The sequence below is a fragment of the Belonocnema kinseyi genome, chromosome 4, assembly GCF_010883055.1.
Source record: "Belonocnema kinseyi isolate 2016_QV_RU_SX_M_011 chromosome 4, B_treatae_v1, whole genome shotgun sequence".
Lineage (NCBI taxonomy): Eukaryota > Metazoa > Arthropoda > Insecta > Hymenoptera > Cynipidae > Belonocnema > Belonocnema kinseyi.
The window spans coordinates 87,129,976-87,155,298 of record NC_046660.1 but is presented as its reverse complement, the minus strand read 5'-3'; the positions used below and the strand labels follow the sequence as shown (position 1 = coordinate 87,155,298).

The 25,323-nt window shown below is 26.6% G+C and overlaps 2 protein-coding genes across 2 annotated transcripts; one reads left to right on the top strand and one right to left on the bottom strand.

The window, feature by feature from the left end:
- Positions 1–6,069: 6,069 nt before the first annotated feature.
- Positions 6,070–10,760, bottom strand: LOC117171867 (protein Z-dependent protease inhibitor-like). Its single transcript, XM_033359505.1, has 8 exons — positions 10,656–10,760; positions 8,212–8,327; positions 7,872–8,054; positions 7,355–7,559; positions 7,039–7,277; positions 6,693–6,872; positions 6,432–6,567; positions 6,070–6,301 (listed from the first exon to the last, which is right to left on the bottom strand). The coding sequence occupies exons 1-8, from the start codon at positions 10,666–10,668 to the stop codon at positions 6,141–6,143; spliced, it is 1,233 nt and encodes a 410-aa protein (XP_033215396.1). The 5' UTR covers positions 10,669–10,760; the 3' UTR covers positions 6,070–6,140.
- Positions 10,761–16,545: 5,785 nt separating this feature from the next.
- Positions 16,546–24,729, top strand: LOC117171868 (MKI67 FHA domain-interacting nucleolar phosphoprotein). The gene is made up of 5 exons (XM_033359506.1): positions 16,546–16,725; positions 21,629–21,841; positions 21,954–22,062; positions 24,003–24,246; positions 24,435–24,729. The coding sequence occupies exons 1-5, from the start codon at positions 16,648–16,650 to the stop codon at positions 24,529–24,531; spliced, it is 741 nt and encodes a 246-aa protein (XP_033215397.1). The 5' UTR covers positions 16,546–16,647; the 3' UTR covers positions 24,532–24,729.
- The last annotated feature ends 594 nt before the right edge of the window (positions 24,730–25,323 follow it).

Here is a 25,323-nt window from a genome sequence, read left to right as displayed (position 1 = left end):
GCTATCTAAGGATGGTACTATAGAACGCCACCTCAAGGTAGGCCTAGTGGCGCCATCTCTTGGTCAGGCCGGAAACTTATCAATCCACCCTCGTATATTAGAAATAAATAAAATAGTTAGTTTTTTTTACAATTGAAAGTTCTGTAGTTAATATCGCAGTTGTATACTTATATATAATTCTTTAATTTAAAATTTAAATTTTGTTTTATTTTATTTTTATATTATTATTCGTCAATAAATCTTCAAATATTATTTAAACATTGTTATAATGACGTGTGAATTTGATGAAAACAAACAGAAAACAGACTTAAGTAAAAAAAATTATAATGTTGTCAAGGAAACATAGTCAAAAAACTCGGTTAAAAACTTTTTTAGCGACGTAGATTTCATTCAAAAAATGTTTAAACAATCTTTTTGTATGAAAAAATACCCTAGAGACCATTTTTGGCATGCAAGAAATACTTTTAAACATTTATTTTTTTAATTAAAATGTTATGAATTTGTTATTATCATTAGAAATTATCTTCGTGAAACTAAAATTTTCTCTCTTAAAATCGCGTTAAAGTAAGAATACGAAATTATAAAAAGACAAATTGTAGTTAAATAATTATTCAAACATACAATCTAACTATTGTAGAAATTCTATAAAATTATTAAAACATTGTAGTTAAATAATTTTTAAGTAGGGAAATAGGGGGGGGGGGGGGGCAGCGCCGACCAGTTAACAGTCAATGATTTTTTTTAAGTTAATAAGATGTTGAATTGATCCGTTTTTTCTCATTTCGAGTTCTACATTATTTTATTTCATATTTCTACAAGTATTAATCACATGAAAATAACAATGATTTGGTAATTTAATTATTTCTCACATCCTGTATTTCGTCGGCTTCGCCCCTCTCCTGAGGGTAAAGCCGTCTGTAGCTTTTTATGAAAATCAAAATATTGAAAGATAAGAAAATATGATGGTTTTGCTTCTGTGGTATTTTTTGTACTGGAAAAATTACCTTTAAAGATATCCAACGAGAAGAATAAGTTATTTTGAATAAAAATAGAGATAGCTGTAATATAACCTCTTATTCGTTGACATTCTATTAGAAACGGACTTTACGCAATGTTTCTACTGTACCAATATAAGAAAACTGCATACCGACCACATTGATAATAATAATAATAATAATAATAATAATAATAATATTTAATAGTTTCTTTTATGGAGCCCTCTAGATAAGTTGCTGTTCTACATTAACGATCATTTATCGGCGAAACTTGTGACACGTGTTTCACATAAGCACTTGTCAATAATATTTTCGTCGTGCCTGCCCCCCTGGCCAAGCCTTACTTATTTATGAGACTTATTATATTTTGGACTTGAATTACGTCTCAATAATATAATTAGATTGTGTCATATTGTTTTATCTATCAAAATATCAAATTTTTATACTGTAAGTATTGTCAATAAAGTTGAAAACTTTATATTTCTGTTAGCGACATTTTCATTCTTTCGTGGTAAAAACTGTTTTCTGTATAATTTTTCTCTTGCAACGTCAATTTTCAAGATTTTAGGAAGTAACACTATCCCTCTAATGAAATAGATTTATTTGATGTAAAGTAGAACTAAAATTGTTAAATAATATCCACGCTATAAGGAAAATCACCTTTGCCCCACTGGTTGGTGCTGCCCCCCCCCTTACCCTATTCTTCAAACTTCAAGTATTCTTCAAACATTGTTTGGCAAATATACTTTGATGAAGATATCAATATTCACGCGTTGGAAAATTGCAACCAAGTATGAATTTACACTGTAGTAAAATACGAACATGAACATTCTCTAAGAAATTTATTAATGAGGGTAAAAACAGTCCCCCAGCAAAATCTATTTAAAAAACCAACAAAATAGTTCAATTTTTATCGAATGAGATGAATATCCAACCAAAATGACAAAAAATCACCCAGAAATTAAATTTTTAGAAAGTGCTCGCAAATTTGAGCGCGCCTAGGGAGCGCGACGGTTGAATCTCGCGCTTTGCGCTCGATAATAGGTTACCTCGCGCTTCGCGCTCGAACATAATTACACCTCGCGCTTCGCGCTCGAATCTTTATTCTTTGCATTTGGAATGATTGAAAAAAACTTTATCAAAAAGATCTCTTTTAGATGGCAGTATTTACATGCGTCTTCATAGCTAAATACCTATATTACCGACCACAGTTTTTCAGTTCACTGAATGTTTTTTTGAACCTAAGAACTTTTTTTGTAAATAAAATATCGAACTGAAACTTTGGGAAATGTATTAGAGTACAATAAAGTACGTTTAGGTACTGCATTTTGGTAGGAACATCACTGAAAATTATTTCATCTTTTTTCTGAACCTCAACATTTTTTGAACGTTCGAGCTTTTTTTATAAATAAAATATCAGTCTCAAACTTTGAGACATGCAAGAGCCGAAAGAAAACTACGTTTAAGTACAAAGTTTAATAATAAAAGATGTAAAAAAATATATTTCAACAATCAATTCTAACGGCATCAGCCGGTAACGTTGTACACGAAAATACGAAACCTGGCGGGCACTAGACGAGGCTCTAGAGGGTTCGTATTTTCGTGTACAACGTTACCGGCTGATGCTGTTGGAATTGATTGTTGAAATATTTTTTTTTACATCTTTTATTGTTAAGCTTTGTACTTAAACGTAGTTTTCTTTCGGCTCTTGCATTTCTCAAAGTTTGAGACCGATATTTTATGTATAAAAAAAGTTCAAACGTTCAAAAAATGTTGAGGTTCAGAAAAAAGATGAAATAATTTTCAGTGAAGTTCCTACCAAAATGCAGTACCTAAACGTACTTTATTGTACTCTAATACATTTCCCAAAGGTTCAGCTCGATATTTTATTTACAAGAAAAGTTCTTAGGTTCAAAAAAACATTCAGTGAACTGAAAAACTGTGGTCGGTAATATAGGTATTTAGCTGTGTCACATGCCCTTATAAGAGTTTGTAGATTTTTTTCGGGATAACCATTTTTGTTAATTTATCTTTTTTCATATCCTACATAGTTTGTCCACAAAATGGAAATTTTTATTTTCCATTATTTTTTGTGTAATCAAAATTTGAATTTTCGATTTTTGAAGCAAATCCAAAAATTGGTTATGATAATCTTGTAGGGCTTTCGAAAAGAAATGTTTTTCTTTTCTTGACTTTTTTTCATATCATGCGTTTTTCGACTTCAAATTTTGATTTTCGGCTGATTGCAAAAATTTTGAAAACGCTATAACTCTGAGAATTTTCTTTTTATCGATAAAAGTCATAAGGATAAATTGTTTGTTCTTTTTAATACTATAAATATCCGTACATAGAATTTTCAGATTCAGAAAAAAGTGGTCTCAAAAGTTTTGAAAATGCGCTCACTTTTTGAATTTTTATCAAAAATAGCTAGTTCACGAACTAGTCCTTTATTTTAGGACCAAAAAAAAGTGTGCCAAAGATGAATTTGATTCGTTCATTTTTTCGAGAGTTATCGTGTTTACGGATGGACGGACGGACAGACAGACAGACGCCATCGTAAAAACCTGATTTTCGGATTCAGGGGTGAACATGAATGGTCTGTTTACTTTAATTTTGAGAGGTCTCGATAATGGACTAGCCAAATTCATATAGCCGTTTTTGTCCATTACTATAAAAGAATTGAATTCAAAGAAAAAATAGAATTTTAAATTTTGTTAATTGAAGGCTCGTAAAGCAGAAACTAGCGAGTGTTGGAGCAGCAGTCAGGAGTGGGGATGCCACGCAGAAATCGCGACGAAAGAGAGAACCGATTCCGTTCTCTCTTTCGACGCGTTTTCTGGGCTCCCCCCCCCCACTCCTGACTAATTCTCGAGCGCTCGTTCCGTTCTGGTCTCCGAGCCTTCAATTCGTTTAATTTTTGAATTAGTTAAAACTTAAACTATCTGAGAGTTTGATCTTAGGTGCTTCCACTTTACTTCCTCATTATAATTAATCAGCAAATAGGTTTGCTTCTTCATAGAGGACGTCAAAATAACAAAATACAAATTTGTCAACCAAAACGTCACAAATCAAGGAATCTTTTCTATTTGTGTTCGAGCTTTCAATTATGTTAATGCAAAAAGTTTTTCTGTTTACAACAGACTTTTCAAATTATATAAATATCCATAACTTTCGCATTTTTCAAGATAATGTAACATGTATATGTATATGTAACATAATGTAAGCATAGCAAATTTGATGATATTTTAAGAAGATACGAAAAATAAGGATGGAATCAAATCTTTTGTCAGTCATCTTCTAGTAATTTTTTAATTTACCGCAGGGCCATTTTATGAATTTTAAATATTTTTACACTTTTAGGCGTTTTTGTTTTGTTTTTTAAATACCCACATAGTATTCGCATATTTTCTATTAACTATTAGTCTTGGATAGACAAATTTCTCTGAAAATAGATGCGAACTGAAATGATTCCCGATGGTAAATAGTTCTCTGAAGCTGGTTCTTGTTGTTTTGTCGGGATAGCTTTGGAAGGAAGGAGGGTGAACATTTTTCCACTATAAAGATCCGGTTTAACCCCCTCCTTTTTACATACAATTTCACTGGAAATTTTATTTGATGGTTATGATCTTCTATATTTTATATATATATATAGTTCACTTGAAATCAAGTGCAAGATCCAGATTCCAGGCTTTTACAATCTTGTGAAATGTAAAATTGATCGACGTAATAAATTTATTTATTATTTTTTACAAAATTTTGAACAAGGATGAAAGTGAAAAATGTATGAAAAGATAAAGTATAATATAGTTATTCACACAAAAGTATGTTTCAGAAAGTAAAATTTGACATTTTTCAACTTGCAACGCTAAAATTATTGCTAAAATTAGAAATTTTATACATTGATAATGGCAATTTGGTCGAACCATTTAAAAAAATGATCAAGAGCAAACGATTTTCAAAATAAAGTATTAAAATTAAAACATTTTTAATCTGTAGTCTTTAAAAATGAAAAACTTAAAATGGATGCATTGGAAACTTAAAAATGTTGTAAAAAAACTTCAACATTTCAAAATTATTTCATTTGAAGTTAAAAATATAAAAAAATAAACAATTTCTGATGGATTGAAAATTAAGAAAATATTGAATTAATTAATAGAAAACTTCTTTAAGGGTATCGTGACCAAAATCAAGTCACCAGAAAAAAAGTTTTCCGTGGCTTTAAGAGTTAAAATGACATTATCAGTCATATTTTGTGAAAACCCCCTATTTTTTATATAAAAGTTTCAAAGCAACGAAAAATAAATATTTAAAGAATAGTTTTTGTAATTTAATTTTTTCTTTTTATCGCTTCCTACCAATCTTAAAAATATGTTTCAATTTTAATAAACGATGGATTATTTGTCCGAGAAAACATTCGTTTAAAAGACCTCACCTATTGAAAAATTTATTTTAAAAATTGGAAACTCTAGAGTTGTATAAAATATTTTCCCGGAAAAAGTAAGCCAGACTTTATCAAAATTCAACGCTTTTTCAAAAATTGGTAAGATGTGATCTGATTTTGGGCACGAGAAATATACCTTAAAGTTTTCACGGCTAAAGTTAGGGAAGAGTATTCAGTTTCTTCTTTATAAAACCAGTGTTTTTGATTAAATTTTTATAAACAAGGAAATTTAAAACGAATTTAAGAAACTTATAATTATTTATATATTTTCAATTTTATAGAATCATAAGTATTAAAACGAAAATAATGTCGAAGAATTTTTTTACGTTTTTTGTAAATTACACGATTTTAAAATTCGAAAATATTTTCTATAATATCAACTATCACAAAGTTTTAAAATTAGTGTTTAGAATTGTAAATTTCATGAGCTTTTAATTGAAACTAAAAATTCTCAAATCCAAGTTGGAGATACGACATTATTATATTGCTGCAGTATTTACATTTAAAGTTATTTCTAAATTTTAATTTAAATGTAAAACTGTATTATGGAAATTGTGTAGAAGTAGAAATTAATTTAGTACAAAGGAAATGTATAGGATACAAAAACTGACATTTATATTGTGTAACTTAATTTCTGATTTTATTTCTAAAACATATATTGATATGATTACAGATATTATTAAAAAAAATTATTATCAAAATTTTTAAAATGAGGGTAGGATCTCGGGATTATACACTCGGCCATTCAGAATACACACTACATCATTTCCTCTCTTTTGCACCAATGAGAATAAAAATGGTCTGTTTACATCAATGACGAGAGGGCTGGCATATTGTGTAACGTACTGGTAATAATCGGGTTCTTCTGTTAAAGAAAAAAAAATGTATTATACTTGGTATTATACAATATTGAAATTTAAATTGTTATTTTAAAAATAAGAAATAAAATAAGTTGAATCCATTTTTTTTTAAATGTATTCTCAATATTAACTTACTTAATAAGGCTTCAACTTTGGTGCCTGTTTCATCAACTGAAAAGTATGTTTTTATAAATATATCTTCCAGGTGTAACGGACTGCTAGAAATTCCACCGAAACTTGCACTGTTGTCAAAGGCATCGGTCATGCCCATCTATATAATAAAAATAATGATAAAAATAATATTATAAAATTATATAATTATATAATTATAGTTAAAACCGGTTCTTTGATCCGGGCTTTTATTTGAAAGAAGCATTTGTTTTTCATGAATATTACCTCACGCAACGGCAATTTGAGGCGATGTCCATTAAAAATGTTGAATTTCGGCAGGTAAAGTGCAATATCCTCTTGTTTGCTATTAAAGACTGAACTAAAATCGAATGAATCCAATCGATGTTCTAATTCGTCCAATTGGTAGGAATTCAATGGGGAGAAAACCAGCAAAGAAAATTCCTCCTGTGAATAAAATCTAAAATTTATTTAGAGTTGTAAGATTTATTAAATATACTATTGTTTCAGTAACATTGTAGAACAAAACAATTTATTCCCATCTGGAATGAATAACTTAGAAAAAAATATTATTTTTCATCAATAGAGTAAAAAAGAATTGTTTATATTTGACCTCATATGGAATTTCAATAACTCTGAAACTGTTGCTATATTCTGTTGAAGGTGGAATTAAAATTCCACGGAATTTTCCACGAGCGAACATTGTTGGTACAGATTTCTTACTGTCCCTATTTTTGCAAAAAGGTCTATTTTCAGTGTACCGTGGATTAAATGGATATAAAAATCGACCACTGTATGCAAAAAGGATTTGTATGAACATGTTTTGTGACTGAGGCGTGAAAGCAGTTTTTTCTGAAATAGCATAAAAACGTTATATTACTTTACACTTTCGACTTTGACAAAAAATGTTTATAATATTTTTAAATTACCAAGTGGTCGTGAAACTTCTTTCAGGTTGCCAGTGCTGCGATCTTCAAAGTATTTTTCAACAATAGCGGATGCTTCTTCTGTTTCTTCTAAATTTAGAAATTTCGGCTTGGTAATAAATGCCGAAGAAATATTCTTAAAATCAGGAGAAACTTCTATTTTTTTATCAATAAATAGGGCTTGAATGAAGTTCGATGATGAATTTTCCTGAAATAAATGGAAACGTTTGAATTTTTTTTTAATTGTACATGAACTCAATATGAGATACTTCTATAGTGGAGATCAGTACATAATAGATAACGTGAAATTTTCATAATAGGATTGTTATGAAGAGACTCTAATCTGCTTTTTATGCGAAAAGTAATTTGAGTATGTTTCTTGTGAAAAATTATAGTGCTTTAATATCATTCGTATTATGAGAAAATTCGCATTATTCAGTATTTCCTAGTATCCAATAGTATCAGCCTCCCCTATTAGATTCTAGTAATTAATTTTTTTGTTCAAAATTTCAACACTCACTGTTAGAGATTTGGTGAAGGTCTTATAATGAGATAATTCCTCAACAGATTCATATGAATCATTCAAAACATTACGAATTTGTTTTGCAGTATTTCCTCGAGCGCCATTTGATAATAAATATAATGAATCAAATGCACTCAATGTTGCTAAAGCGATATTTCCGTCTGATTTCTTCGCCAACGTCTAAAAATCAGAAATCTTGTTTTTTAGATTCGAAGATAAATTCGGCATTTATAAAATAAAAGATTTGTATTCGCGAAAAAAATAAAAATAATTTTATTTTATAAATTTTTTATATTTTTTTCGTTGAATTTATATTTGATTAAATATTGTGTCTCACTTGGTAGAGTTGAAAAGCAAATTTGCAGCACTTGCAAGTTTCCTTCTTTTCCGATGCAAGTCCTGTTTGTGCCGCCTTTGATATGCCAATGGCTACCAGGGCACCAAATAGCATTACTGTCAAAATAATTAGTTAGATAATGTCATTTTTAATATTACCTATCCTAAAAAGTAATGTTTCAAAATATCTGAAATTTGTAGGGCACATTGTGGTCGAAAACCTGATTTGTTCCGAAACTGCGTGAATATGATTTTTAATAGCTATTTTTATTTTATTTAATTATTTAAAAACATTATGAATTTTTATCAAATTGAGTTCTAAATGTTTCTAGACATTATTGATATCAGATCAAATTTTAATTATAAATTATGTCTCAATATTGATAAATAATTCTGTTCTTAGCATTTTGCTACTACACTATGATTTTAATCATTTAAAAAAAAATATGGACAAATACTTAGAAGATCTTGATTTACTCTCAGCATCAGTAATAAAAAATTACCGATTTTTAAAGATTTGATAAAATATTTCACTAAAGAAACTAAAATACATTCATAAACTGAGTTATTTCAAAAGATATTTGGAAGTTTTAAAATAATGTGAAAATAATTCAAATCTTGAGAAGACTTTTTTTAAAATGAACAATATATGCATTCTTTAAGAGTTTGAAAAAAGTTTACACATGTTTTAAGAATTTTTAAAGGTTTCAAGAAAATAATAAAATGTTCTTAAGATTCATGAAGTAATTGTAAATAATTTTTTATTTTTTAAAATGAATTTTAAAAGAAAATTTCAAATGATTTCAAAACATTTCGAAAAAGAAAGCAGAAGATTTTGAAGCCAAATATATAAGAATGATTCGAGTAAATATAAAAGATATTTATAAATTTTAGAACGATTAAAAAGTAAGTTTAAATTTATAAAAATTACAAATTTTCTTCAAATGTAAATTTTTGAAGATTCAAAAAAAAATTTTTTAAGAATTTTGGAAGGTTTTCAAGAGAATGTACATATTATTTTAGATTTCCAGTAAATATTAAAACTATTTTTTATTTTGAAAAATTAATTTTAAAAGAAAATTTTTTAAATATTTCAAAACCCTTCAACAGATTTCCAAAGTGAAAAAAATCTGGAAGTTGTTAAGGTAATTCTTGGTATTTGTAAAAAATTTCTGGAAAAAATTTAATTTATAAGACATTTAGAAAGTTGATACTCTAGTTCATAAACATCGAAAAGACTTAACAAGATTTTGTTTTGGAGATTACAAAAGAAACAGAGAAAAAATGTAGATTTTTGAAAATTTCGAGAAGAAAATACTTTTTAAGTATTTTAAAAAGTATTAAAAGTATAAAAAAATTTTCTCTAGATTCCTTAGGAAACTTTAAAAAAGTTTTAATTTTGAAAAATCAATTTGTTTGTCATATTTAAAAATATTTAAAAATATTCTAAAACGTTTTAACAACTTTTCAAAAATGTCGAAAAAGAATTTAATAATGTTTGAGAAAGTTTTTTTAATTTTGCAGAAATTAAAAAAATGCAAGGAAAAACTCTAATCATATCAAAAGATGTTTAGGGATTTAGAAGTTTTCAAGAAGTTGAAAATATATTGGAAAACTTGAAAATATTTCTAAAAATGTGTAGAATATTTTTTTATTTCTTCCAAACTTCTAAATGTCCTAAATATTTTTTAAACTGATTCTATTTTTTCATGCTAATTTGTAAAATCCTGTAACCAAAAACTTTGCTGAACAATTTTCTAGATTCTTCTTCGACATATCAGAAAACTTTAAATTATTTCAGACTTTTATTATTATTTGAATTTCTATATTTGTAAATAGGGCTTAGTTGAAGTTCTTGTTTATTAAACCGAATTTATTTAATTTCTATATTTAAATGTTGACATCTTATGAGTTACAAGCCTAGTTCATAAAAAACAAATATTCACATCACAAATTTGTTACAACTTACGTCAGTTTTTACTCATAATAAACAAAACTAAACTGCCAAATGGTTTGCTTGAAAAAAATGTTTCTCACACTTGATTGTATATTTATTATTTCTTCTCTTTTTAGATTTTCTTTTGAAAGCGATTGCACAGTTGTACTAATACCTGCTCCATTTGGGTCCGGCTTTATCAATTAATCAAAATAACTTTATTCAAGTATAACATATTTTTCTTTTTATGAAATTAATCGAAGATATATATTTTATGTGAAATTGAGCAAGGAAATTCGAATTTTGAGGTCCTTATCCCTTTACATCATTTTTTTTCATTTTTATTTCTACGTGAAAAAAATCAATTCTGAAAATTAAATGTCTAAAATTTAAAAATTTTTTCATCAAATTGATATGAGAATAAAATTGGTTAGTCAATTCTAAAAATGTTAATTGGTTATAGCCAGTAAAACTAAGTCTTATAGAAGGTTTTTTTTTAATGTACTTACACAATGTACGCATTTTTTCTCCAGAATGAAAACTTCGAATAGAAAAAAATTTCTTCTAGAAAGGATACGAACCGACTCAAATCTTAGCGAATAAGATTCTGCATGATCTTTTATAGATCTCGATACTAAATAGCCCGTTGAGGTTGTTTCTTTGGTAGCAAGGAGGGTGAGAATTTTTGTACAGGAAAGCCGGTTTTATCATGAACAAAATACAAGTACTCTATAAATTTTATTTGAAACCCTTGATCTTTTATACTACATAGGGCGCTATACAATAAATATTCTGATGGAATTCGACGTATGTAAGACCAATTAAATAAGAAGTATATAATACCGATTAAATAAGAATTAAATAAGACCGATAAATTCGAAATAAAATCGATCATTACTAACTGCCGAATCATTAATTATTACTTTCTTTGTGTTCTCGTATATGTACTTATTTTTTAACTAAATGTTAATTTGAAATTTATTTAATCAGACAATTATTATTCTGACAGTTTATCAGTCTCATTATTTTTTTGGCCATGTCGCTGTTAAAAATAATAATAAATTTCATAACAATACAATATATTCTTTAAGTGAAAGAAACTGTTTTTTATTGAAACAAATGGTTTTCTTTTCTAATGAAAATTTGTCCTTAATTTAAGAACATTTTCTTAGTTTTTAAGTTACTTTTGTTTAAATAAAAAATTATGTTAAAGAAACGCACAGTGGTCCGGAATAGGAATTAACTGTTCATAATCGCCTGCCAGTCGTATTTCTTAACCGTTTAAAAAGTTTTTTTTAGAAATTCTGACCATTAAATTTGTGAGAAAAGTTATTTTGTGTTTAATCATTTTTGTGATAAGCTTAATTATTGTACTATAGGTAGAACCAACTTGTTCAAGATATCTAAGAACTCATAGAACAATTCGAATCCAAGATTGATTTGAGCACTGATTCTTAATGTATTTATTCCCATTTTTTTATTTTAATCTTATTATTACTATAAATATTAATTGTTACTGCACTTTGCTGGTATTTTTTCAATATAAAATAATAAACATATAGTTATGATTCGCAACATTATTTATAACATAAATATATATCAATTCCTAATTAATTTAGTTTGTTTAATATCACAATCAATCTTATTACAAATCAAACGTCAAATTGGGAAATTTTAAAATAAAAATTGTCATTAAACATTACACAAATTGTTATATAATATTTCACATCCAGATTTTTAATCACTTTTCGTTTATTTTCCTATAATTTTAGTTAAAATAACTTCTTTTTCATATGAAAGAATGATAAATCTTAATTTATGTTTGAAAAAAAAGTTTATAACAATCATAACAATTATTTTTTAATCAATATTGTTTGTCAATAATCGCAAAAAATGTAATTTCAATAAGAACTGAAGAGATAATAATAGTTTTATACGAGGAAACAGTCAGTTGGGACATTTTGTTAACGAAATTGTTATTAACCATTTATATTATTCACATTGGTTAAAATTCGGAGTATATCAATGCCTTTGAAGACAATTATGAATTACTTTTGTTCAAAAAAATCCATTTAACTTTGAGAAAAAATCATTTATTGCAAATTTGTTTATAAAAATGCTTATAAAAACAGTAAATGGTAACTTTAGCTAATTTTGCGTTACCAATTATAACTTTCAGGAATAATCATAGCAGCTAGTGTAAAACAAGCCATTTTTTATGGGCAGAAACCACGAGTGAGTATTTGTTTATAAATATTGCTTATAATAATTAAGTTGAATATTATTAAAATAATTGCTGTTCTTCGAGCTAAGGTGCAATAATTTTGGCTAATAATGAGTTTCTTTCTGTATGTTTTTATTCAGCTCTGTGAAAAAATTTAAATAATAATTATTATGCATTTTTTTCAAATTTTGTTTGAAAAGGGCAAATCATAAGCGTCATAAATTCGCATTTTTTCATAATATATAAAAAATACTTACAGTAAGATATTCAACTCTCGTCAGAAAAAATATCAAAATGAAAAAGAGAAAAATTAAATAAGAAACCTCAAAAATAAAAAATAAAATAAAAACTTAATGAAAAAAGAATCAATTTTCGAGCTTCTTTTATAATGCAAATTGCATTTCACGTCTAAAATAATCTCAAACATAATTCAGAAAATTTGAGACACAAAATAATTGAAATACTCTTAAATCTTATGGGTCAAAGTACGCCTTTTGAAATTTCATTCGATATTTATGATATCATTAAACAAATTTCAATACAATATTCCTTTCAATAAATAAACTTAAAAGAATTTAATATACACGGAGACAGGAATAAGCAATCAAATTTTAAAAGAAGTAATTATTGACTAATAATTGTGTTTCCTGGCAACTTCGCTACGTGGAATTTTTTTCGCTATGATAGATGAAAAAATACACGAAATAAATGAAAAATGTTTAAACTGTAGGGAGCCCGGAATATGATTCATTTGTCAAAAAATATTTTTTTTCTTAATTTCTAAATGTATTTTTTAAAGTGTTCTGTGCTTTTTCATTATTATTGCCATTAAATTACTAAGAACATATTTAAAGCTGATTTCCAAATTATTATTTTTTTATCATTTTTAAAAAAGGTATAAAGATTAAAAAAAGGTAATTTTGCCAATTTTTTTTTTCTACTAACGTAAATAATTCTATAATGTTGGTGTTAATTTGAATAAACAGTTCGTATCAACTATGTTGTCCTTTAAGGGGAAAAATTTGTTTTAGCTGAAACTGCTGAGATTTATTCAAAAAAGTGACAGTTGGTGTGTAAAAACTCTTCATATTGAATAATTATAATTGTTATTAAACATTTTTACGCAAATATTCAATGTGTCTATTTTAGTCTAAAACACTTTTTATTTCCCGCTAAATATGAATAGCATCGTTTAAAACGTGATTTAAGATTATAAATATAAATAAAGTATTTTAATTTTTAATAAAAAGTTTTATAAATAAAACATTTGAATTTCTGTAACATTTAACATTCGATCATTTATGTGACATAGTTTTATATAAGTATATATTTATTGTTTTTGTGTAAAAAGTTTCTAAATTTAAGCATAAAGAGCAAACTATTTTCTCCTATGCAAAAATAAACAAAGTGTAATATATTTATTGATAAAATTATTTATAACTTTTATTATCATCAAAACTCGGTTCGGATAAAATGAGCTTCTTTCTCGAAAAACATTTATTTTATATTAATTCTCTATTTTTAAAATAATTTTCGAACAGAAATGAACAACAATAAAAATTATAACAATAATTATTTCTTGCTGATTTATTCATGGGAAAATTATCAAATATTGTTATATAATAGTTTCTATCATTAATTATCAATATAACAGAGACTAATAAATTTCTAAATAAAATCTCTCTGATAAAAGATAAAAATGTCAAAATTTGCTACTTTTTTTTATAAATTTGTTGATAACAGTCATAATTATATTTGGATTTATTTATCACTTCATTAGTCAATATTAAATTGATTTATGGCTACCGTGGTTTAGTAGAAAATAAAAAATCCGTCTTCGAGATAAATAGACGAATTAAATATTTCTGTTCGAAATTGTTAATAACTATCATAATTGTCAATTATAAAGAGTTTTTAGACACCATCTATCATTTATTTTTTAAATCACAACAATTCTAGTTAAATTGAATTTTTCGCCACAAAAAATTAGTAAAATTACATAGTTGTCTATTTCCTTGTGCCAATTGTTTAAGTAAATTAGCTTCAACATTAAAGGGAATCTTGACGTTCTCTAATTGTATCTGCTTTAAATATTATACAAAGCGAGTTTATGTTTTTATTTTTTCCAGAAAGGGGCCGTTCAAAAAATATGTAATGCCTTTAGGGGGTGGGGGGGGGGCGTTTGCCTCGAGAGTTAAGCTAATGTTAAAGTTACATGCACTTACTATAGAAAAAGCGTTATGCAGTGGTGGAGGGGGGGGGGGGGTTTCTAGAAAAAAGCGTTACGTGTTTTTTGATCGGCCCCAAACAAAATCACCCCTGAAAAATTTCCCTTTTTGCCACACTTTGCGCCAGAGAATAATTCTAATAAAACCATAATTAAAAATCTGCCCGCTTTGCGGGCCTAGGGCGCGCGACTGTTGGTTCTCGCGCTTCGTGCTCGACAGTATATTTATCTCGCACTTCGCGCTCGATAATGTATTTACCTCGCGCTACGCGCTCGACTTTTCTGCACAGACTATTTAAAACTAAAGGTAAAAGTATCGACAACAGTAATTAAATGATTGTGAATTCTCTTTTATTAAAGCTCCTTCGGCTTTAACGAACACGTTCTCATCCTGTTTTTCGGATTCAAGGGGTCTCAAAACGTGAATTTTTGACAAAAACTGGGAGGGGGATCAAATTTTACACAAACCTTCTCTGATGAGAATGTATTATCATGAAAAAATAACAAATTATTAATTAAATTTTTTGAAATCCCACACACTAGGCGAAAAAGAAATTAAATGACAAAAGTTGTGATCAGAATGTGTCCACGAAGCGGGCAGATTTTTTTGTTTTTTACTGTTAATTATGTTTTTCATGATTAGAGCCAAAACTATGCATCCTATCAAAAAGTGGTTGATAAGAAATTTGGAGGTCTTTTTCAGATGCACAATTTCTGTCATTTTATCATTTACCGTATTTTGCATAGTTTGGCAGAAAAATGTAATTTTTGAATTTTTCATAATTTTGTATGCTGTCAAAATATGAAATTTTGAATTTTAAAAAAAATCAGAAAATTGCTATGATAATCTTGTAGGCCATTCAAAAAGCAATATTTTTCTTCTCTTGACTTGTTTTCATATCGTGCGTTATTTGGCCTAAAATGTTCATTTTCGTGTGTTTTTTGGAATTTTGTAAATTCTGTAACTGGTAATTTTTGATATTATGAAAAAAGTCATTCAAATAAATTTTTCGAATTTTTTAATACTATGAAACCCCGTACAGAGAATTTTTTAATTTTTGAAAAAGTGGTCTCAAAAATATTCAAAATGTGTCCACTTTTTGAATTTTTATCCAAAATGGCTGACTAACGAACTTGACCTTTAGTTTAGGACACTTAACGAGTGTACCAAAGGCCAATCTAATAGATTATTTTTTCAAAAGTCATCGTGTTCACAGACAGACATACATGCATACAGACATGCAGACATACAGGTATACAGCCATGCAGACAGAAACATTCATAAAAACCTGTTTTTCGGATTCAGGGGGTCTCAAAACGTGGACATTTTACAAAATCTGGGGGTTCAAATTTTACACAAATCTAATACCTTCTCTGATGAGAATGTAAAAAATCGTTTTTGACAATTTTCTTATAAATTAATGGTTCTCATTTATTTAGAAAAAAAACTTTCTATATTGCAGTTCTGAAGTATAAGTTTAATCAAAGAAATATCTTTGGTTTAATATTAAATTTTATTATTTTTCTTTATTTTTTATTTTTTATATATTATTTAACATTAAATAACATTTAATATTTTTTTATATAACTTTAAAAAGAATACTTTGAAATATCTTCGTCCTTTCAAAAGTGAACAATTTACAATCATTGGAACTCTTCGAAGTAAAGCAAGAAATAAGAAAGCTTGTACTATATGTATTATTGTGAACAATTTCAATGTTGAACAATGCATACATAAACTAATTCTAATTAAGAAATATATTAATCGTACAAGTTTTCAAACTTTTAAAACGGAAGAAATTTATTGGGTAAAATACTTAAAATAATATTTTTAAATTTGTAAATATTTCTATTTCAGAATGGTAATAAATTGAATATCTGATTATCTTACTTACCGACTGACGGTTATCCAAAACCTCAAAACTTCAAACGCTTATAAATTAAATCACCAAAGCTTTCCTTGTATATTTCGGTTGCCCACGTTGTGTCAAGTTCCCGAAAGGTTTTGTTTTTTTCATATAAAATAGTCGTTTAACAAATTTCAACAAAGATGAAGGCAAAGAGGATTAGACCGGAATCGAATTCGAGTCTTAAGAAAGCAGTACAAAATGTCCAAGATATATTAAAGGTGAGTTTTGTATCTATATTCAGAATATAACCTTAAAAAGTCTAACCTCCAAACATGCATTCATACGAATTTCGTTAGATTTTTTACTTTTTATGGTTGAATAGTTACGATTTTAGCTAAGTCACACAATTGAATTTTATATTGTGTAAATAAGTTTTTATTTTCCTTATAGTAGTTAAATAATGGGTAAAGTGAACTTTCCAAGATATAACTTTATGTTCATAAAACTATTTTAAAATATTTAATTCTGTCAGTTTGAAAGCATAATCAGTAAAATCCTTTTAAGTAAACTATGAATTTTAATATTTCCAAGAATTTTCGAATTTCGTATTTATATTGTCAGTATTAAAGTATTTTGTGCGGGTTTCCTAACCTATTTTCTAAAAATTCGTTTGTGCAATCCATTTTTCACATTCTAAAAGACTGTCTTTCATTAGGTAAAATTAAATTTTAGAATCTACTGCAAATTATGCTATAAATATCTATCTATTATGTGTTTTTATTTATTTTCTTGGATTTCAAATAAAAAAATTTCCTAAATATAATAAATATAATAATAATAATAAATTTAAAATGTTGTATTCTGCTTATAAAATATTCTACACTGAACATCTTAAAAGATGAAGATTCTGGTCTTTGAATATAAATGGTCAGAAAATATTGGGGGATTTAAAAATTTAGTTTTGAAACCACCCTGATATAATATTCTTGTCAGAAATTTATTTGTCTTGCATTTTTATTTCTTTTTTTCGTAGTTGCTTCCTCTTCTGGGGATTACATTTAAATTACAAATTTTATTATTTGATAGGAAACCTGATAATTTTATTATAAAGTCTTCCTTTATAGTTGAAAATTCAACTGTTCTGTTCAAATTGGTCTTTTTTGGTTGAAAATTTAACCATTTTGGTAGAAAATTAACTTTTTATTTAACATTTATATTTTGATATTTAAAATTCAACTTCTTTGGTCGAATGAAACTTTTTTGATTTATGATTAAAATCATTTTATTTGCAAATTCCATTTTTTGTAGTCTTTTGTAGTGGAAAATTTGTATTTTTTGGTAGAAAAATATTCTTTTGGGTTTGAAATTATTTTTTTTTCGTTATTAAAAATGAAATCGTTCGGTTGAAACTCAACTTTTTGGTTGAAACTTCATAACTTGAGATTAAAAATTCAATTACTCTACAGAAAATTTGTCTTTTTCATTTTTGCTTAAATTTTTTTTTAGTTGAATATTTAGTTATTTGGTTGAAAATTCTTGCATTATCTTAAAAATTCGTCTTTTCGGTTTTACAATTCATCCCTTTCGCTAAAAATTTCATCTTTTTGGATAATATATCAACTACTACAGTTTTCGTTGAGAATTCATCTTTTTTTTGAAAATTCATTTTTTCAGATTACAAATTCAACAGACTTTTTAAAAATTTGTCTTTTCGGGTTGAAAATTCACCCATTTTGTTATGAAATTAATGTTTTGTTAAAAATTCTTATTTTTTCATTGAAAATTCAACTTCCTTGGTTGATAATTCATCTCTGGTTGAAAATTCCTTTTTTTTGTTGTTGAAAACTAATCTGTTCGACTAAAAATTTAACTTTTTTTGATGATGGATCATCATTTTAGTTGAAAATTCATCTCCTTAGTGTAAAGTTAAACTATTTTGTTGAAATTTCGTTGTCTTTTTTGTTGCCTAAAATTAATTTTTGAAACTAAAACTGTAACTTTTATATTTTTGGTTGATAATTGGTATTTTTTAGTTGACAATTCGTCTGTTGTAGTAAAAAATTAACCTTTTGGTTATCAAATTCCCTTTTTTGTGTTAAAAGTGCAACTGATTGGTTGCAAATTAATTTTTTTATTGAAAATTTAGCTGTCTCGCAGAAAATTCGTCTTTTGGCTTAGTAGTTAAACAATCTGGATGAACTTTTTTTCTTTCTTCAGTGGAAAATAAACCATTTGTTTATAAAAAAAAAATTGTTTTAAAAATTGAACGTTTTTTGTTGAAAATCCGCGTTTTTTGTTGGTAAAAATGTATCGTTTATGGTTCAAAATTTAATTATTTCTTTGAAAATTCATACATTGTCTTTCTGGTTTTATAATTAATCTTTTCTTGTAGAAATTTCATCTTTTTTGGCTGAAATATCAACCGTTATATTTTTCGTATCGAATTAATCTTTTTGTTAAGAATTCAAATTTTCGTCAAAGAATTCCAATGTCTTTAGAATGTCGCCCATTTCGTTTGAAAATTTTACTATTTGGTTCAAAATGCAACTGCTTTTGGTTCAAGTTTAATTTTTTAAAATAAAAAATTCGACCATTTAGTTGAAAATTCATCTTTGTAATTTGAAATTTCAACTAACTGATTAAAAGCTCGTCTTCTGTGATTAAAAATTCATCTTTTCTGGTTTGAAAGGCACTTTGTTTTTTTTTTTGTTTTTTTTTTGAAATTTTTTCTTAGTATAATTTTGAAATTTTTCATTTATGACCTGAATTTGTTTTATTCTGTTCATAAAACACGTTGCGTTAAAAATTTTACAAGATTAAATTGCTGGTGAACATTAATGTTCAGGTAGAATGAAAAAATGTTCAGGGAAAAGTTAGGTAAATTTAAAAATGGAGCTTTCCGGTCACCTCTTTAAATAAACGAATGGCGATGGTCATTAAAGAAAAGTATCTTTATGAAAGATTAAAATACTTTATAAGATTTAAAAATAGATTTAACAGCTCTTAGTATCTTTTAGTGAGTTCTGAAATAATATTCAAACTTTTGGTCTGCCTCATCTAAATATACACTTTTATAATGTTTAAAAAGGTTTGAATCCCACTAATTTTTTATTATCATCTAAAACGTAACAGTCTTTTGGAGAAATAATCATATCTCTAACTGATTTTTACAGCAATGTCTTCAAAGAATTTTAAGAATTTAGTTAATTTTCATATTTCAAGATGAAAATTAGAAGCAATTCTGTCGATTATTGAAAACCAGGGATTTTGATAAAAAAATCTTGAAACAGTCAGGCAGTTTCTATAAGAGGCACTTTATATAACCGTCAAAGATATTAAGTTTGACATTTTTAAATTTAAAATTGTTTTATTCCGTTTATAATTCTGGTCCTTCAATATTAATGTTTAGAGAAAATGATTAAATAAATATAATATTCTTGATCGTAATTTATTTTCCTGGTATTTTTATATATTTTAAATAGAAATTTCATCATTTTTGGATACCAATGCAACTGTTTCGTTAAAATTTTATCTTATTTATTTGAGAATTCAACTATTTTATTGAAAATTTCTCATTTTTTATTAAATATAGATTTACTTAGTTGAAGTTTTTGACTGTTTGGTTCAAAATTTATTTTTCAACTGAGTATTTACCCATTCTAATTTAAGATTCATAATTTTAGCTGAAAGTTCATTTTTTAAATTGAAAATTGAACTACTTTAGTCATAGTTCAACTAGTTTGTTAAACAAAAATTTCAGTGAAAGGTTCATCTGCTTGGTTGAAAATTGAACAAGTGTGTTGAAAGTTCGTCTGTGTCGTTCAAAACTCTTTTTTTTTTTTAATTGAAAATTAAATTTTTCTGCTAGGAAATTAAGCTTAAAAGTTTGAAATTTCCTCTTTTTTGGTTTAAAAGTATCTTTTCTGTTGAAAATTCAATTTTTTACAGAATTTTTGTCTTTTAGCTTGATAATTCAACAATTTGGATAAATTTTTTTTCTTTCTGAACTAAAAATTCTACTATTTGGTTTAAAGTCTCTTTTTTTATTGGGAACTTAATTTCTGCTTGAAATTTTGACTTTTTTTGTTGAAAATATGTTTTTGTGTTGTTAACCACGTTTTTTTTTTATTAAAAAATGCAGTCAATTCTTAGGAAATTCCTGTATTTCGGTTGAAAATGCGTCTTAGTTATTTGTTGAAATTTAGTCAGTTTTTACTGAGAATAACCTTTCCATTTTCGGTTTAAAATGCATCTCTTTTAATTAAAAATTCAACTATCAATTTGAAAATTCGTTTATTTTATTAGAAAGCCATCTTTTTTGTTCGAAAATTCAACTGCTTAGTGAAAATTTTTCATTTTGGATCGAAAATTCAATATTTTGGGTAGAAAATTTCTGGGTCGAAGATTCGTCTATCTTATAAAAAAATTGTATTTTTTGCTTGAAAATTTAACAATTTTGGTTGAAAATGGAACTACCTGGTTAGAAAATCATTGTTTTTTAAAAGGAAAACGAAACTATTTCGTTGAAAATGCAACTTTTTAGGTAGTAGCTCAACACTTTTTATTTGAAAATTCAAGAATTTTGTTAAAAAGTCAACTTTTTATCGAAAAACCAACTATTTTGTTAAAAGTTCGTTTATTTGGATAGAAAATTCTTCATTGTGGATTGAAAATTAATCCTTTTTATTAAAAATTCAACCGGCTTCGAAAAAATGCAATTACTTGGCTGAAAATGCAACTACTTTTGTTAAACTGTAATCTTATTCGTTTTAAAATTCGCCCATTTAGTTGAAAATTCGTCTTTGCAGCTTGAAAATTTAACAGTTTGTTAGGAAATTCAACTGTTTTATTAAAAATTCCTCCTTTTGGATAGAAAATTCGTCCTTTATGTTAGGAAAGTCATATTTTTTAGTTGAAATAAATAACTTTGCAGTTTTAATATTCACCCTGTTTGAGTTTCAAGTTTTTAAGTGTTTTAAATCCTTGTTTTTTAAATTCTATTACATCCAACACTTTTAATTAAAATTATACAATTTTGAGCGTTTTGAGTTATAAGTTGTTTAATTTAAGACGTTTCAAGTATAGCATTGTTCAGGTCTAATGATTAATTTAGAAATTCCTTAAGTTTGGTAAATTTTGGTCCATATTTTACAGAAATGTTCTTTCGACTTTTATTTTTAGAAAGATGACAAGAAACCCAAGAAATCACAGGAAAAGTCGGAAAAGCAACCGACTGCAACTGGTAAATTGCCAGAAGGTGAATTAAAATATACTACCACAACCGGCGTAGTTTACCTTAGCCACATTCCTCATGGATTTTATGAGGAACAAATGAAAGAATATTTCACTCAATTTGGAAAAGTCAATCGGGTCAGGCATGTTAGATCAAAAAGGGCAAGTTTCATACAAATTCATATATATTTTCACTAAATCTAATACAAAATTAATTTACCTATTCAATACTTATCTTTAATTGGTTTTATAAACCTCTTTTTTATTTTTACAGTCTGGAAGAAGTCGAGGATACGGTTACATAGAATTCGAATTCCCAGAAGTCGCCAAAGTGGCCGCAGAAACAATGAATAATTATCTAATGTGCGGTAGATTACTAAAAGGTGCGTAGTTAGTATTTCCTCTCTAAAAAATTATACATTTGTTATCATTCAAATATTTACAACTTGGTCATCTAATTTTAAAATTTAAATTTCAAACGTAGTTTGGAATTTTTTTTCCGTAGTTACCATATTTTTTCTCTTAGCCTTTAGTATTTTAGAGGGTGAAGGGGAGTTTTCAGAAAACTTACAGTGGATAACGGGTACAGTCGAAGTACCTTTTCCTTTCAGAATTTAAAGAAATGTATTTCTAAAAGTATAGATATCGTAACGCTTTTAGTACTTTTCTGAATGTTGAATGTTTTTTGTTTTATTTTATTAAAAATTTGTCTTCTTTGGTCACAAATTAATTATTTTGTTCAAAAATTTTTCTTTTTTAGTTGAAAATTCAACTTTTTTGTTCAGATTGTATAAATTTTGTTGAAAATTGGCCTTTTTTGATAGTAAATTAATCTTTTTATTTAAAAATTCTGTTTTAGTTGAAAATTTAACTTTTTCGTTCACAATTCTTAAATTTTGTTCATAATTCATATTCTTTGGTAATAAATTTATCTTTCTGTTGAAAAATTCATCAATTTAGATAAAAATTCTTTTTTTGCGTATAAAATTAAGCTTTCTATTTAAAAACTCTACTTTTTCAGTTGAAAATTCAACTTTTTGGTACAAAATTCTTGAATTTTGTTCAAAGTTCGTCTTTTTTTCTAATTTAATCCTTTTTTAATCGCTGGCATTTGAAAATTTTACTTTCTGGTTTAAAATGATTGAATTTTGTTAAAAATTTGATGCTTTTTAGATAAAAATTCGTCTTTTTTGGTATAAAATTAATCTTTTTCAGTTGAAAATTCAGTTTTTTGGTTCAGAATTCTTGAATTTTGTTAAAAATCCGTCTTCTTTTGTATTAAATTAATCTTTTTGTTAAAAAAACCCATCTTTCTTAATTGAAAATTCTACTTTCTGGTTCAGAATTCTTGAATTGTGTTAAGAGTTCGTCTTTTTTGGTAGTAAATAATTTTGTTTGTTTAAAAACTCCCTTTTTCTAGTTGAAAATTCCACTTTTTGGTTCAGAATTCTTGAAGTTTGTTCATAATGCTTATTTCGTGGTAGTAAATTAAACTTTTTGAAGAAAAATTCACCTTTAAAAAAAATAAAAATTGGTCTTTTTTGGTAGCAAATTACTATATTTGTTTCAAAATTCGTCTTTTTCAGTTGAAAATTTAACTTTTAGCTTCAGAATTCCAGAATTTGGTTAATATTTTGCCTTTCTTATTAGTAAATTAAATTTTAAAGTTTAAAAATTCATCTTTTTTGTTAAAAATTCTACTTTCTGGTTAAGAATTCTTGAATTTTCTTTAAGAGTTCGTCTTTTTTTGTAATATTTTGTTTGTTTAAAATGTAATCGTTCTAATTTAAAAATTTAACTTTCTGGTTGAGAATGATTGAATTTTGTTAAAAATTCAGTATTTTTCTGTAGAAAATTAATCTTCTTGTTTGAAAACTCATCTTTTTGGTTAAAAGTGTAACAACTAGGTTTTAAGTTGAAATAGTTTCTTAAAAATACATTTTTTGTTGGACGATTTAAAATTTTAGATAAAAATTCATATATTTAGTCATGGGAAATTTATCTATTCCACTTTTAGTCGATAATGCTTTTTTTTTAGATAAAAATAAAACTTTTTGTTAAAATTGAACTATTTTATTGAAAATTCGTTTTTTTTTTTAATTAATCAAATTAATTTTTTTTAGAAAATTCGCCATTTTTGAGTAAAAGTTCAATAATTTAGTCAAAAAAAATCAACTATTTGGCTGAAAATTCGTTTTTTTTTTTTAAAATAATTTCAAATAATTTTTTAAAAGTAAAAGTGTAACTACTCAAAAATTGCCTAAAATTGGTAACGTAGATTATGCAGGATCCCTAGCTTATTTCGCATTTATTGTTCTTTTAGCGGCCTATATTCCACCAGAGAAACAACATTTCGGTTACTTTTTTGGAAAGGATTGGTCTCCAAGCTATTATCCCAATCTGGAGAATAGAAAGAAGGAAATTCGACTAAACCACGCAACTATCAGCAAGAACAAACACAAGAAAACTGTCAAAAAGTCACTTAAAAAACTGTCTGCTCTCGAGCAAAAACTTAAAGCCAAGGGAATAAATCTAAAGTTTGAACCTGTCGATCTTCCAGCAAAGTTGTAAATATACTTTAGTCTTTACATTTCCAAACTTCTTTATTTATTTACCGCGCTGTTTTCAAATTGGTTTCTTTTTCTCCATGAAGAATAAAATTTCAAAGACTTAAAGCATAGTTTTAATAAATTCTTAACGTTTTGAACACAACATATTCTAAATTATATAATATTTACATTGTTTTTTCGAAAAGGTTACGATCCCAGTGGCTTCTCCTGAGAGACTTTTGTTCTTTTCCACTTCATCCGCCTGTTTTGGAACCAGACTTTTACCTGCAAAAAAAAACATAATTAAAGATTAAAAATTTTAATTGAGGTGTCTGCCATACCGGGAAATCGGAAATTTAATTCAGCGATCGAGATTTTTTTATTCGATTTTCTAAATTGAATATTTAAAGAATTTAAATGTTTTCGTACTTTTAGTTTGTTTAAAAAATATGAAATCTCTAATTGCGATTCGAAATAGGAGATTTTGTAAGAGATGTTTATAATGCTGAATTTGAAGAAGGAATTTTCAAAAAAATTTCTCTGCTTCTCGTTGTTGTTTTTTTTTTTTTGCTTAAATATAAACTGAATTAATAGAACCGAATAAGTAACTCCAACTATTTTCAGTTAAAATTGTATTCTTTTAGATTCCAAATTCGCCATTTCCCCTAGAAAATTCATCCTTTTGGATTAAAAATTAATCTTTTATTCTAGAAAAGTGATGTTTTTTGGTCTACAATTGATTTTGTTCAACAAAAATTAACTAATTTGTTGAAAATTTACCTATTTTCTACCAAGTTCGTATCCTAGGCATGAAAATGTAACTATTTGGTTAAAAATTGATCTTTTTTATTAAAAATTCGTTTTTCGCTGTTGAAATCGATTTATTTGTTGAAAATTCAAATTTCCAGGTTGATAAATCAACTACGAAAACATTCATCTTTTTGGCTTGAGTTTTAACTATTTTGTTGAAAGTCATCTTTCTTGGTAGAAAATTAAACATTTTGTTGAAAACGCAACTGACTATTTGGTTGTAAATGAAAATGTTTGAAATTTTTTTTGAGTGACAGTTTTGACTAAAAATAATTTTTCGAGTTA

What these genes read in the sequence shown, in the direction of transcription:
- LOC117171868 (XM_033359506.1), top strand. Translation starts at nt 16,648, where the DNA reads ATGAAGGCAAAGAGGATTAGACCGGAATCGAATTCGAGTCTTAAGAAA. An exon ending in GTGCGGTAGATTACTAAAAG is followed by an intron (nt 22,063 to 24,002) that starts GTGCGTAGTTAG and finishes TTGTTCTTTTAG; the next exon opens with CGGCCTATATTCCACCAGAG. An exon ending in GTCGATCTTCCAGCAAAGTT is followed by an intron (nt 24,247 to 24,434) that starts GTAAATATACTT and finishes TTTTTCGAAAAG; the next exon opens with GTTACGATCCCAGTGGCTTC.
- LOC117171867 (XM_033359505.1), bottom strand. An exon ending in TTGCTTTTCAACTCTACCAA is followed by an intron (nt 8,055 to 8,211) that starts GTGAGACACAAT and finishes TCTGATTTTTAG; the next exon opens with ACGTTGGCGAAGAAATCAGA. An exon ending in AGAAGTTTCACGACCACTTG is followed by an intron (nt 7,278 to 7,354) that starts GTAATTTAAAAA and finishes ATGCTATTTCAG; the next exon opens with AAAAAACTGCTTTCACGCCT.